This window comes from Amphibalanus amphitrite, unplaced genomic scaffold, assembly GCF_019059575.1.
Source record: "Amphibalanus amphitrite isolate SeventyFive unplaced genomic scaffold, NRLGWU_Aamphi_draft 000124F_arrow, whole genome shotgun sequence".
NCBI lineage: Eukaryota > Metazoa > Arthropoda > Thecostraca > Balanomorpha > Balanidae > Amphibalanus > Amphibalanus amphitrite.
Window position 1 is genome coordinate 624,031 of NW_024881619.1, and position 14,778 is coordinate 638,808.

The 14,778-nt window shown below is 48.4% G+C and overlaps 1 protein-coding gene across 5 annotated transcripts in view; it reads left to right on the forward strand.

Annotated features, from left to right (window-relative positions):
• The window catches only part of LOC122381639, a 50,096-nt gene that overhangs the window by 7,330 nt on the left and 27,988 nt on the right, over window positions 1-14,778 (forward strand). For all 5 annotated transcript variants that reach the window (XM_043366047.1, XM_043366046.1, XM_043366048.1 and 2 more), the window contains 5 exons: window positions 2,054-2,212; window positions 7,421-7,545; window positions 9,105-9,248; window positions 12,209-12,350; window positions 12,767-12,844. In XM_043366047.1, coding sequence (XP_043221982.1) covers window positions 2,057-2,212; window positions 7,421-7,545; window positions 9,105-9,248; window positions 12,209-12,350; window positions 12,767-12,844 — 645 coding nt within the window. In that variant the 5' untranslated portion in view covers window positions 2,054-2,056. The remainder of the gene's footprint in view (window positions 1-2,053; window positions 2,213-7,420; window positions 7,546-9,104; window positions 9,249-12,208; window positions 12,351-12,766; window positions 12,845-14,778) is intronic.

Here is a 14,778-nt window from a genome sequence, read left to right on the forward strand (position 1 = left end):
CCCGTTTTTTTGAATTTGGGCTGAATTTGGGCTGTACGGGGACAGCCCAGCTGTCCCCGTACAGCCCAAATTCTTTAACGAGCTTGCAAAAGATGACTGATGTCATCACTGTCTACCGTGGAAGCCGTATGGCTACCCATCTACGCTGGAGTACGAAAAATATCTCACGCTCTCAGTCCCAGCGGATAAAAACAACACCTAAGAACAAGCCATAGAGATTTGCTTGTATTATAAGCCTATCTCAATCTTGATCCAAGATTCTTACAGATATTGAACTACATTTCCAATTTCCATGGCTTTAGGCCTTTGCAATGTAACACATTGCAAAGGCATGGGCCAGATTGGAAAACATCCATACACATTACACTATGCCGGATGCAGGTGCAGATGGTTTGTTGATTGTTCGGGGTTTCACCTTTACATCGGCACCCATATGTTTTGGATGCCCGTGAGACCCTCTTGGGCCGAAATTCGGTGAAAGCGATTTTGCGCTGAAATTTCTGCATGATTTGCGCCAAACATTAGATGCCTATTTATGCCAAAATTAAACCACTTTTACATAAAACACTTGTGGATTGTGCACACATAGCCAGGGTTTCGGAGTCGTGGTAGTGCACTTCCGACTCAGACTCGGACTCCGGGTCTGATACAAAGGGCTATGGTGGCTGCCAAAATTCCACGTGATATGACGCACCATGTTAGGTTTACGCGCACCGGGAGATTGCTCCGGTATACCCTGGCTCCGGTTTTGTTCATGCGGTCACCATTTCTCCCACGTGGACGCAGGCGCAGCTGAATCCTGACCAGCGGCCGGCGGGGCCAGCTCGAAAACCCGCCGAGAAGCATGAGTGTGGCCGTATCTGTAAGAATCTTGGCCGTATCCATGACCACGGGCATCGCCATCATGTTGGTCCAAGGCCCTATTGTTGGTCTGTGTTTGTGTTAGGCACTTTTTGGAGCGATAAAAGAAGAAAGTAAATATACAGTTGTCATTAAGCCTTTGACACTGGATAGAAGAAGTTATAACGCGAATTTAAAATGCTTGCCTACTAAATTTTGACGTAACTTGAAATTTGTAAGATGCATTGTTAGCTTTTCAGAACAAAAACAAGATGTGTGAAAAAATAACTTATTTGTGATCACCGGAAGCGAATTTTGCCGTGGGGCAACTGGTTAGGTAATAACAACTGAAAAGTGATACCACGGATTTTAGACTTCAGTGAACTTTCCGGAGTCGGAGTCGAGGCAGCTGGACCGGCTCCGACTCCGACCTCCTGGCTGCTTGCCACGACTCCGGGCGACTCCGACTCCGACTCCGACTCCAACTCCAACTCCGAAACCCTGCATCTAGCGATCAAGGCTATATCAATCAGACAAGAGCGTTCCAGGGCCTTGGACGCTCTCCGATGTTTGAGCGTCCGAATAAGCTTTTTATTTCCACGGAAACCCAAACCCAATGTCACAATACACTTAGCGCACTGTAGTGTCCTGCGGTAAAACAAGACCGGAGCTAGAAGTTCCGGGGCCCGGGGCCACAAAAATCGGCATTCGGCGAAGCCGTGTGTTCGAGGCTGGGGGGAGTCAGCGAGAGCCGCGAGCAGCGGAGCAGCACGTGCTCCGTCACATCAGCGTCTTCTCAGCCTCTTCTCGTATTTAGGAGTCTGGTGGACGGCAAAGATTCTACGTGTCGTCGCGTAGAATCTTCGCCGTACATGCGACATCGGGCGGCATTTTAGGCCCCCGTGAACATTATTTGTAAGGTCACAAAGATTCTTCGCCGTCACAACTCACAGCCCAAAATGCCGTTTGGCGTCGCACGGGCGACGAAGATTCTACGTGGCGTCACGTAGGATCTATGCCGTCTGCGAGACTCCTAATCCGGTCTTGGTGTTTGATCTCTTTCATGTTTACAGTAGGTCTCTTCCATTCCTCAGTCTGGTGGCTACCCCTTCCACCTCTCTTTGAGATTTGAGCGGATGATTTTGACCCATTGGTCTCTACTGAGTACTGGGCTTGTTTGTGGTTAGTGACAACTTGTCTGTCCCTTTTGCAGGTGATGACGATGCCGATCATGGCAGCTCATGCCAGGAACCGGTGTCGATTGAGCAATCTGACTCTGGCACTTCTGTGCTTCGTTTTCGTAACGCCGACAGCAAACGGTGATTCTCTAAAGTGGGATGTCAATGATGGAAATTGGAAAACGATAAAACTGGTAAGTACCTGCCAATTAATATCCACACAGCACCTTGACGAGGTCATGGTGAGGTATTGCTCATTTTGACCGAAATTGTGTCACCCCTCAAACTACAATCATGATCAATTCAATCAATTGAGGTGTGATTGATTTGTGTTTCTCCTATGGATATATACATATCTCCTCTATTTCTCCTATGGATGGATATCTGCAAAGTTATCCACACTTGGGAGGCTAAGTGCCTTAGTGCGAACTTATATTTACATGAGTTATGATTAAGCATTCAGATAACATGAAAGGAAGTGGCATAGCAATCGCCAATGGCGGTACATTTTCTGATATTCAACATTCCCTTTTCACTTTTGACGTGACTGTCACTGACATTCTCAACCCCCGCCCGTGGGCCCACTAGAACGTTCTGCACAATGTGCACATCCTTCCGTTTGGGGGATTCATGCAATAGCGCATCTTTCACTTGACCTGCTGCTCTCACACTGTGACGTAATAGCGGCGTCAGTACCGCCCGCGATAGCGCGGGTCAGCGCATACACTGGCTGGGTGTGCGCTCCAAGTGTAGTGGGCAGCGCGGATCTGAGTATGTCTGTTGGATGTATTTTGGGATGGGGATGGGGCTGTCTTACTGCTGCAAGACAAGAAGAAAGGTCATGTCAGCTAAATAGAAGCTGCCTGCAACATGATCGAACGGCGGAGTTGTTTGCATTTCTAGCTGAGCCGTGGTATGTGCCGGATGAACCAAATGAACTGGAAGGTAATCTGGAATGTAGCTTGCGTTAGCTGATACATCGACTGGTTGCAGCGAAGGTGTCAAGGGGTAGATTATGATGCCGAGTATAGCCTATGGTGGCACTGAAAAAAACATGGAATCTGCTTTGTTCTTCTTACCTATTTTCTTCCCTTCTTCTCTTCTCTTTTTGAAGTCACTTATCGCTTCTCACTAATCCCAGCCTCCTAAATCAGATCGAATATCATTCTGGCAATCAGCAAAGGTTTTATTAAATTGGCAGATCGTGCCCACCATGGCATTGCATTTACATCTGGTGTCTGTTCTGTCCCGTGGCTCAGATTGAAGTGTCGGACTCCCTGCGGCTAGAGCCCGGGCTCGAGTCGCTCCGGCGCTCGATATACGAGTCTCCAGAGTTCACGACGAGCAACGCGGATGGTCTGTGATAGCAGTGGGAGCAGCTCAGCGGCCAGTTGGAGTCAGTCGAGTGGGGCGGACGCCTTGGGGCGGACCATATCCGGCTTTGAATGGCACGCCTATCTTCGGTCTCAACTAGTTCGTTGACGATCCTGAATCTCCCAACCGGACAATGGAAGCCAGGGGCGTTTACAGCTTGTGATGCCCTCGAGTTGGAGCTCGTCAATCTGTCCATTAATCATTATAGAGCATTGGATTGGAAATAATTTACCATAACCAGTTGACACTGAGCTGTGTGTACAACTGCCACTCCTATCGAGCCTGATAAGCATTAAATACCTAACTATGCTTTATCATCGCGCTTTTAAAATCATGTTGCCAGACTGATGAATGGCCTTGTATTGTATTGCACATTCGTGAGCGATACACATTATCAGGTTGCATAATGCATAGCGATTACGGCCTTTACTACGATTGGCTTGTCGCTTAAGCACACAAGAGTTCAAAGATTAGGTACTTGGCTGCACTCTCGTGTCGTTGATAGCGCGCTCGCAGGCATTCGTCACGATAATGGTATATGTGCTCGAGGGAATTCCATCGATGCCACCCTCTGTTGGGACCCGGGACCCTTTGGGTCGTTTTATGCAGACGGCGGTTATTGCTGTGCTGTGCCGTTCAGCCCAGTGCCCAGTGTCCACTGCCCAAACCGGCATCGACAGCAGATAAACCCGCCTTTCTTAAGTTACCATGCTTCGACTTGGATCTACCACTCTTTTTTTAAGCAAAACGTGCTGGACCGTTTCCAACTACACGACAAGAAAGGCTGGACAGATTATGCATACTCAAAGCCGGTGCGCCGTTCGAGACCTAAATGAAAGATCAGTTGGTGTCTCACTTTGCACGTTCGTACACTGAGGGCTCACTATTGCGTTAGCTTGTTTGTCACTCAAAAAGGTGCATACCGGTCATTTCGTACGTGGTGGCCAAACTTTCAGTTTTAACTATCTCTGCTTATCAGTTGTCATTTGCAATCCCAGTGTGCATTATTATTTTTAAACATCCCATTGAATTCACCATCAGCGGTCACCTGCTCCATGTCGGGCGGCCCGAGGCATGGCGTCTCCATCTGTCCTCCACCCCCCCCCCCGTCCAGGGCGGAGCGCCGGCCACCGACGGACCAGGGACTCCCCCGGTTCCTCGAACGATGACGAAATCTGCGCGTCGGCGGCGATAGCACAACTGCAGGTGTGGCACCTCTGCGCAGCGCCGCTCGGCGGGCCGCTCAGGGGGCCCGGGACGAAAGCGCGGTCGATGGGAGGGGACTGGGGTCCACAGTTGTAAATACCGTGCACTCGTACAGCAGGGGCGGCATTCCAGCTTTCACAGCTCACAGTCACATAGGTTTAGTCACGGTTTAGTTACACGACTGGCTCAGTGACAGTGCAATGACGGGATATCGAGAAGTGTCAGAAATATTTGGGAGTTCGTAGGTCAAGCATGTGATTCTATGCAATTTAACACGAAAAGAAATAACGAATGCCAAGCAATGCCATCCGTTGTTGCCTTTCGTTTTTGTCGCAGAATCAGTTCACACTTCACTGGTCGGGGTGTGTGGCACTCTACTCCAGTGCGCCCCTATATACGTCCTTGGGTGCGCCATTGTGTCTGAAGGACTATTTGTAGGTAGGTGGCCGAACCTTATCGCCGCCGGCACACGTGTCGCAGTGTTCCGGGCACCTCTATCGATGATGTCACTGCGCTAAGTGTGCACTCTGTGCACTGATAGTGGCTGTGTGCACAGTGACCACGTGGTGCAGACAGCTGGCGCCTGGCCGGCGGGGACCGGTGGGCGCAGCGGTGTCGGCTGGCCCGGCCGTCAGCCGGAGTTCGGTTCCATGGCGGTTCGCGGCGCCCGTCTGCCGGCTCACGGAACGGTGACGGCCGCCCGCCGGAGCCTTTCGTCAGCCGTGGTCGCGCGGCGCGCCTGCGCAGCACCTGCGCCAGCCCTTCCCTCCCTCCCTCTCCCTCTCCCTCTCCCCCCTCTCGCCGGCGTCACGGCGGAGGGGCCGTGACCGGCGCCGGCCGTGACGTCAGGCCGCGACGTCGGCTGCTCGGCACACCCTTCCCCGGCCGGTACAGCGGTGGAAGGCCGCCCGCGGCCGGCCTAGTGGACCACAGCCGGCCCATATGCAGGAATGCACGGCGACGCCTTCTGACAAACTACGAAGGAAGCTGCGATCTACATAGAGTGTTCACAACTGCTGGCCGTGATCTGAATGTGGGTAGACTAAAGGATGTAGACTTGAGAGTTAGAGTTCGAGTCACACATTTTCCTATCATATTTATCTCACAGTCACGATAAAGCCTAGCGGTTTCTCATCACTCCTTCCTCCTCATCTTCTCTCCCTTTTCCTCTCCTCTACCTCTCTTCCACCCCCCTCTCTCTCTCTCTCCCTCTCCCTCTCCCTCCTCTCTCTCTCTCTCTCTCTCTCTCTCTCTCTCTCTCTCTCTCTCTCTCTCTCTTTCTCTCAATCCCTCTTTCACTCTCTCTCTCCTCCCTTTCCTTCTCCCTCTCCCGATCGTTTCTCACTCCGGAAGCTACCCAGACGCTGCGGCGCCCGCTTTCTATCCACGTCAGACGGTACATACACATTACACGAGTACACGTGTCAGCTTCCGTTGCACGGAGCTGCAATCAGTGGTATGAATGGATTCATTCAAAGATCACGCTCGTAATCAGAACACGGAAAATTAAGCTACAATACTACGCTGTGATTTCGGACACGGTAGTAAGTAATGTGCCTATCATATTCGTGGGAAAATGAACCTTGATATTGTGTGCAATGTGCATGATGCAGTCCATTGCATGCCGTGCGTTGGCGTGTCGTCTGTTACGTGGTTTTAGATAGGTTCTCGTCGCCCCCGCCCCTGTTCCCGCCTCCTGGGTTTCCACACCCGACGTCCCTCCGCAGAGACCCCGTGCCTCTGCAGAGCCTCCGTGCCTACGAGGAGCGCGCAGTGCCGTTGTGTGCCGGCGCGGTGGCTGGTGAGCTGGGGCCTGGGCCACCGCTCCCGCCGAGCGCGCACCGCGCACCCCCTGCCTGGTCAGCTACTGCCGGCTCAGGGGTGACCTTTATCGGCACGCGGCGGCGGCCGGCCCACGCCGCCATGTGCCGCGGCGCGCGCCGGTACCTATCCTTCAACATGGCAGTGCTCCGAATTGCGGGTGGTTGCAGCACCGGCGGAAGGCACGGGCGGAGTGCCGTGACCGCGCTGATGTCACTTCACTTACTGATTCTCTCTCAGTGTCTTCGTGAATGAGTGGTTGCTAGCTATTCAGTTGCCAAATCTCTCGCCTAAAGTTACTCATACACTCGCCCATACATGCATAAGTGTTCGTCCTCTTTCCCTCTTATCCCTCTCTCTGCCTCCCTCCCTCCCCCCTCTCCCTCCCCTCCCCTCCCTCCCTCCCTCCCTCTCTCCCTCCCCCCTCCCCATAATTACTTTACTTATACCCTCCTTTCCCCTCCCTCCCTCCTTCCCATCGCTCTTTCAGACGGGTTACTTGTTTCTGACTGCACAGTTGCACACGTAATCAACAGTTGGGCTCGATACTTACGGCTACGGTGTGTCGTGTATGTATACGTATACTAAGGTGACGTGTGTGATTATGAATGGGCCGGTCGGTAATATGAGCTCCCTAGTCCCTAATATATCGCAATTGATGTGCCATCCTCGACTGATGCTTCCTCCTCGGTCTAATCATATCATTAAATTTTAGCATATTGTAGAAAACTTGTTTACCGTAAAGCCTCTGAAAAGCTACATTACATACACACTCGTAAGAGTATTTTTCTGGTTTGAGGAGTTAACGAAGCCTATGCCAAGCCAATTAGCTCTCAGAGACAGAGGTAACACATTCATATAGCACTGACTTTATTTTGATCTTTTATCGACAGTTGTTTTCTTTCTTGCTTGTATGCGCATTGTGCAATTTGCATTGTGTGTCACAAGATTCCCGGTCGCGGTCGTGCGTCTAACGTGTGTTTTCTGTCGATTGACCTCAGGAGCCTCCGAAAGGCGATCGTGACCTGACCCTGGACCTGACGGGGCTATCCACAAGGCTGGTGGACAATGTGCAATTGAAGCTGGACGGTCACACACGCGAGCCTCTGTATCCACCTCCCGCCAGGTGTGTGAGTCGTGTGTGGCTGGTGTGAGGCGGGGAGGAGAACAGTTGGGCCAGTCAGTGTGGACTGGAGAGCGAAGTTTTATCACTATATTGTTGTTTAAGTTTAAAATATTGGAGCGGTGTTGTGTTCGTTTGCCCCTTGCGCTCGTTCGGGCCCGCAATGCTCATAGCAACCCACACTATCAGACTTCTCCCATCTCGCATCGCCAGACTTTTGGGCTATCTTCGTGGGGAAACCTGGCTTCGTCCAGGCCTATAGCTCATAGTGCCCTGAGTTCGGGGATGAATGGCCTCAATTAGGCACTCGGATCATTTCTCAAGCTCTGATCTGAAGATAACTGCCCTTTGCAGCATTTGACTTAAATTGAGGCACTGTCAGCCCTTTGTACCACTTTTCGGACGCTTTGACCACGTTTTCCAACTGCTTAACCCGCGCCCTGGTGGGGAGGGGCTATTTTTTGCCCCCCTCCAGACTTTTCGATATATCTCCAGAACCGCTGCGCCGATCGTCACCAAACTTTCAGAACCCTCCCGGACATCAATTTTACACATTGTGACCAAAATTTCCAAAGGCTATGATAGGTTGGCCGGAAATGACGTCAGAGTGACGTCATGTTCTGCCGTTTTCGACCCAAAAAAGGGTTTCGCGGGAAGAGCTGTCAGGCCTATAGCTTTGCAAATACAGAAAAATGATAAAGACATGAAAGCTGTAGAATTGACAGGCCTACAAAACTGCTATCTCGGATTTTTGAAATTTTTGGATTCTGATCCCTCAAAATCAAAAAAAATAATTCTTTTTTAAATATAATAGCCGAAAAATCATCATCCATTCAGAATCAATATCCATTTTATGCAAAACTATCAACTTTAAAATTTGACCTTTTTGACCTGACCTTGACCTGACCTCCACCAGAAAGTGACCTAAGCCGTACCTGATGGTCTTATATACAACACCATTGAGTTGGAAATGAAAAATTGTCCATAAAACATGCATCGCACAACCTTAGTAAAGTTGGGTTCATGTGCTGACCCTTGGTGACCTGACCTGTGACCTGACCTGGTATTGTCAGTGACCTCTAATAGCAACATATGTACCAGGAAACTGACGCCCTATCGCTGATTCTCGACAAAATGCGTTTTCCTCGGTGTTATAGCGCATTCCCTAGAAGACCCGTGAACGGTGAAACATTTCATCTTTGACCTGACCTGTGACGTCATCGGTGACCCCGAAGTCAATGAAATTTGGTTTCAATGGACAAATTGGACAGGCCATTCGAACGCCGTTTGAATTTTGCGGATCCGTCCAGTAGTTTCGAAGATATGAGGGGGGGGGGGACAAAAAATAGCCCCCCCCTACCAGGTCGCGGTTTCTGGTTCTCTTCTTCTTCTGGCGGGAAGGATGGTTTCTATACTTTCAGTTTTGACCCATAAAATTTGTCACCATTTTTGTTCCACCCCTCCCATTTATCCTTTCCTCTACCTCCTAGTTCTTGGCCGCCACACTCGTCGTGATACCTTTCAAGCTGGGTCTGTCGCTCAATGGTTTTCCTCCTTTCCAGTGCTATGAAGGCTCCGGGTCTGAAGTGGACGATATGTGGCTCTGCTGGTGTGAATACTCTTGAAATAAAGATCAACTGGAAATCAGCAGGCGACAGTAATACGGGGACAGCTGTTTCGTTACGAACTGGTTGGACGGACATCCGGTAAGTCGTTGTTCATCAGTCTCATGTCCTGAGATGATTCTGCCGCCTTTTTTTTTTTTTGTTCAGATTGGTGTTAAAATATCGAACGGATTGATAGGTGGAGAGATCTGTAAATTGTAATGCGTATATTATGTGTGTTTTTCCTGTGAAAATCATTTTTCTTGTGTGTAACTAGATTACAATCATTGTGCTTGTTCATTTGACTTTTTTAGCGCGAAATAATTGAATAACAAGCTAGTAAACTGGATTGTTTTATGCATGTTGAAATCCGAAAAAAGAATGGGGAATATTTGTTTCTGGTCCCTAAAAAGCTGTTTCTGGCACATAATTGCTGATCAGCCCCAAAATGCTTATTCGACCCTAATATCTGAATCTGGCACCTAATTGCTTCCACACAGCCTAAAGTTGCCAGATCGTCTAGTTGAACTCCGTATTTGCTGTTTGCTGATTCAGCACCAAAACCAAAACATCCAGCACCTATTTTATTCCACGTTTGCCTACCTAATTCGCGTAATCTTCCTGATTTTATGTATCCTAACAAACATGAACTTTGCATTCGGTGATGTCAAGTGCCATTTTCGCCAGTGGAGATAATGATTAATGCCATTTCTAGCCAAAAGAGAATCACTAGCCAGCTATGGTGCAGCATAGCAAGACGCTCCTATACCAGCCCGCTATGTAGAGATTATTGCACCCTCAGCCATTTTAACCCTCGCCCTGGCAGGGCATTTTTCATAACACGGCCTGGCAGGGGGGGGGGGGTCGATGCGACCCCCCCCTCGCGATTGGCTCCTATGGCACCTAGAAACACCAAATTTGGTAGGTAGGTGGGCCCCCTGGAGTTCTCGCCCCTGTGCAAATTTGGTTGCTCTAGGTCGATATTTAGGGGGGTTTTGGGGGGTATAAATGTAAAAATTTCGCTAAAAACAGGTCAAAAGTTTTTCGCTTATAACTTTTGATCTAATTGAGATAAAGCAAAAAGAAAAGCACCAGCGAACTCAGCACGTCAAGGCGCGTCGAATGATATACTTTTAGCTTGTTTAAGTGTACTTAAAGTTTTTCTTAAATTTTAAGTAAACTTTATTTAATTAGTTAAGTTCAAGTTAACCAAATTGCATCATATCGCATATCATTCGATTCGGCTGATCACCAGGAGCACAATGATACCATTTTTTAAGCTCTAGCGTCATTATGTGCCAAGTTATTGGCAAAAACGTCATTTGACCTCAGTTGACCTCATTTGACCTGACCCATGGATAAGTACACCAAACAAAGAAGCACCAAGTGACCTGCTGTTAAGAACTGTGGTTTCAAAGCACAAAAGTGATAGAACGAAGCGGATATCTCCAGTATTTTCCGAATTTAGTATTTTCCCATAGGCTTAACATTATGACGTGATGACCTCTAACTGACCTTAGGTCAGTGACATCCAAAAAACCGGAATATATGTTATACAACTTGGTGAACTTAGCACATCCTGAAAGTTTGAAGGAAATCGCTTCAAAACTGTGAGTTGGACAGGTGCATAAAGAAAATTGAAATTTGACCATGACCTTGTACCGGTTTTTCTGACCTGGTGACCTGACCCAAGGTCACCCGGACCTGAAATTTTCAGGTCATATGTAAAAAGGTTGCCCCATAGGCTGTACCAAATTTGGCGGCGCTGCCCGCCGCCGTTTTTACGCTATCTTCGAAAAACCTTAGGGGGGGGGGGTCGCATCGACCCCCCCCCCCTGCCAGGGCGAGGGTTAACGTGAAAAGTTTGGATCCGTCACTTCCAGCCAGGCTCTCAGGTCATAAACTGGAGTAAAAGCAAAATGTCAACTCTGAACAGACATGCCACGCAACCGGCCCTCTTTTCAATATTATTAGCTTTCTGGCTTTCTACAATCATCGTCTGACTCCATCTCGATCAAACGCAGCGTCCGGTTTCTACAGGGGCGTTTGACTGACCAGCCACACAATAACCAAAAACAAAATCAAAGCTTCATGCACACATAAGTAAGAAACGGATGAAAAAGGCACAACCACGGCACAACTCTGCGCGGCAAACAACGGACAATGTCCCACGCAAGATCCCGCGTTTCTTCAGCGGCCTTGAACGGAATGAAAACATTACATTTCTTTTTTGGAGCTATTTGATGACGTCAAAAAATACAATACCCGTTTTAATGGTCAAAATCGAGACAATTACTCACAAAAATGTTTCCCTTTAAGCATAACAAATAAATACTTTTAAATATTTAAATGACATTGTTTTTTCAAACAAATCAATATTATTTGCTTACTTAAACGTCATATACAATGCTGAGATCACTACGGGGCTGTCTTAGAGTGTAGCTGCACTGGCAACCTTTAGGCTAGACTCCAGGGGTCATTATACCAGAACAACATGATTCTACCAGCCAGTAGTTCATTTTTCTACTAGATTGGTGCTACGCTCAGCATTTAGGTGCCAGATTCAGAAAAAAGAGTAAGGCGTACCGATGAATAGGTGCCAGAAACAGCTAATTAAGGCCATTTTCCATGATTGGTGCTGGTATCCACCAAATAGGTGCTGAGGACCAATTTTGGGGCGAGTCAGCTTTTAGGTGCCAGAAATAGCTTTTCTGGGACGCAATTAAATGGCGTCCAAAAAGAATTATTGACGGTCAAATACTCTACAAATGCTTGGACTAGCAAATATTATTGTTATTTGTAAATTGTACGGGGATCAATGAGCGCTTGCAGGGAGGAATCCTTTCAATATATTTCACCCCTAACAGCATTTTTGAATAGCAGGTGGGCTATCCCCAATGTCCTCATATGCCTGCTTGATATGCTTGACTCACACCTCTTCAGGTATTGGCCACCCATCTTTGCTTTCTCACACTCTACACCCCTCACTTCCCTCATCTCCCCTCCCACTGGCCCTTCCTTCTCCCTCCGCTCGGTCCTCTGACGCCCCTGTGGGCGCGCAGCTCGAACTCCACCGCGGTGTGGAAGGTGCGCTCTGCCGACTGGCAGTACCGGCGCCTGACGTGGAGCGGCTCCGGGTCGGCCGCCGCCGTCGGTATCACCAGTCTGGACGTGCTGCCGGCCGTGGCGTGCGTGGCCCACTCGGTAAGCCGACGATGGCGGTGTGGACGGCCTGGGCCGTGCTGGGAACAGGATAGGTGCAGGGTAGATGATAGACTCTCCTCCACTGTTAGATCGCACTGCTGAAGGTGATGATGTCGTATGATGTGAAGGTGACGAAGTCTTAGCAACTTGGGAGTTAAAAGGACCTATGGTTCGTAAATTTCTGCGAAATAGCTGATGCCATTTCGTTATCTTTTTTTTTGCAGTATCAATTCGATTGTAGATGTCATACCATTACGTTTGTTTTGTTGTGTTTTGTGTGCATTATGAAACGTCTATCGGTGCTGAAGATCGTTCGGCGATCGATTTTTTTTTTGTAGATATGAATGGATTTTGGATGGTTAGAATGTGGAATGAAATGAATATTAAATTCTGAAATAGAAATCACACTCTTTCAGTGCCCCGATGAAGCGACGTTGTCAGCACGCTCTCCAGACTGCAAGACCTTCAATGGCACTGTATCTTTTAAACCCGACGTGAGTATATGTGCCGATGTTGTTTTCCGCCGTCACCTCTCCATTCTTGCATTTTATTGTGCTCTGTGTAGTAAGTACGTACATAAATGCTGGAGGCATGTTTTTGCACAACATTACATTTGGGAGCATCGTGTTTTTCTCATCGAGACGCCTGAACGATACGGAACTATATTCAAAACGACCTTGAAACGTCATTTTGAAAACTTGACCTCAGGTCAAGGTCATGACCCTACCGGAAAGGGTCATGCTGCATATCAGTCGATCCGTATCGTCGAGCTGAACACATCTGACGTGTTTTCTTCGCCCCATTATGTCTCTATTAAAAGTTATAGAAAAAAACTGCTGATTACCGTCCATGACCTGAGATGACCTCAGGGGCACACAGAGGGGTCACAGGTGCATTTTTCCGATTCAGTGTGTCATGTTTAGTGTTTACCCATGAACCGGTGTTTGAGAGGGTTTTGAACATCATTTGTCCAAAAGAGGCGCATTTCAATTTTCTCTCATTGACTTATAATGGAGAGGTCGCAAAATTGATCGGATCTTAGCCCTCGCCCGTATGGGGGGGGGGGTCGAACGGACCCCCCTCGGTTTTTTTTCGCGAATAACTCGCGTAAAAAGCGGCCGATCGCGACGAAACTTTCAGTACCCTCGCGTTAATCAATTTTACACCTACCCTGAAATTTTCATGACCCTGACCCTAATGACCTTTAACCTGTGACCTATTTTTCGAGACCATGTTTGGCCGGAATCGCGATTCGGCGTATGTCGGCTCGCATTAGCCGCGCGTTTGCAGTCTTTTCGTGGTTTTAAGCGTTCAAACATGGGATATGATGTTGCTCCCATGCATTAGGGTGGGTGTCAAGGTCACCGGAAGGTCAGGTCAGGTCACTGACCTTTGATGACCTCGGTTCACTTTTTCGAGTTTTACATGTTTCTAGGCCAGTTTTTGGAGCTGAATTCGAATTAAGCAACCATATGAACATTTACGAAGTAGTTTTGGCACCTTCGTAACATGTTACGAAGCTGTCAGAGGCGTATGCCACCTACTACGAATACTCTTACTGGTTGACCTGACCTGACCTGACCCGACCCGGCCTAAATGCATGAAGACATCATCTGTGATCAAAACTAAGATGATATTCGTGATCAGCACCCCGAAAAACCTCATAGCAGCCACGCTTTACGACTTTCTAACAGTTTCCGATTTTCCCGACTTTTGGGTCATTGACCTGACCTGGAAGGTCATTCGATGACCTAGGACCTTAAAATTGGGTATCATCGGCTTCCTCTCGTCACGGACAACACGCTCGTTTTTTCCGCGAAGCTCTAGCTCGATCAGGGGCGAAACGGCAAGGGGGGGTCCAACGGACCCCCCCCCCCCTTATACGTTCGCGGCTGGAAAAACACTAATACGGGCGAGGGTTAGGTCACACTTATAAAAAATCTGAGATATACGTTTTATACATATTGTTATTCTCATCAATCGCTGAAAGTTTCAAAGTGATCGTTCAGTCGGTGTAGCTATAGCGAGCCTTTGAACTTTTGCTGAGGTATGGTCACTTGACCTGACCTTTAATGACCTGGATCTGAAAATTTTCACAACATGTGTGGAAGCGATTTATGAACAGGTGTACAAAAACGGTGGCGCTGCGCGCCGCCGCTTTTTTATAGATATTTGCGAAAACCTGGGGGAGGAGGGGGGGGGGGGCGTAAAAACGCCCAACGTGGATTGCACTGTTCATTTGGCTTTTGTTTGACACGTGCCTCGTTTGGAGTAGTTGATTAGGGGACAAGTATCGTGACCAACCTTAAATCACAATAAATCAAGTGTTCTCAGCCAGACCATCCTTAGTGCTGTTTTTTAACGTTTTGGCAAAAGAAGCGAAAAACCTCTGTCGGCTGTGAGTCTGTGACATGTAATAGCACTTTAG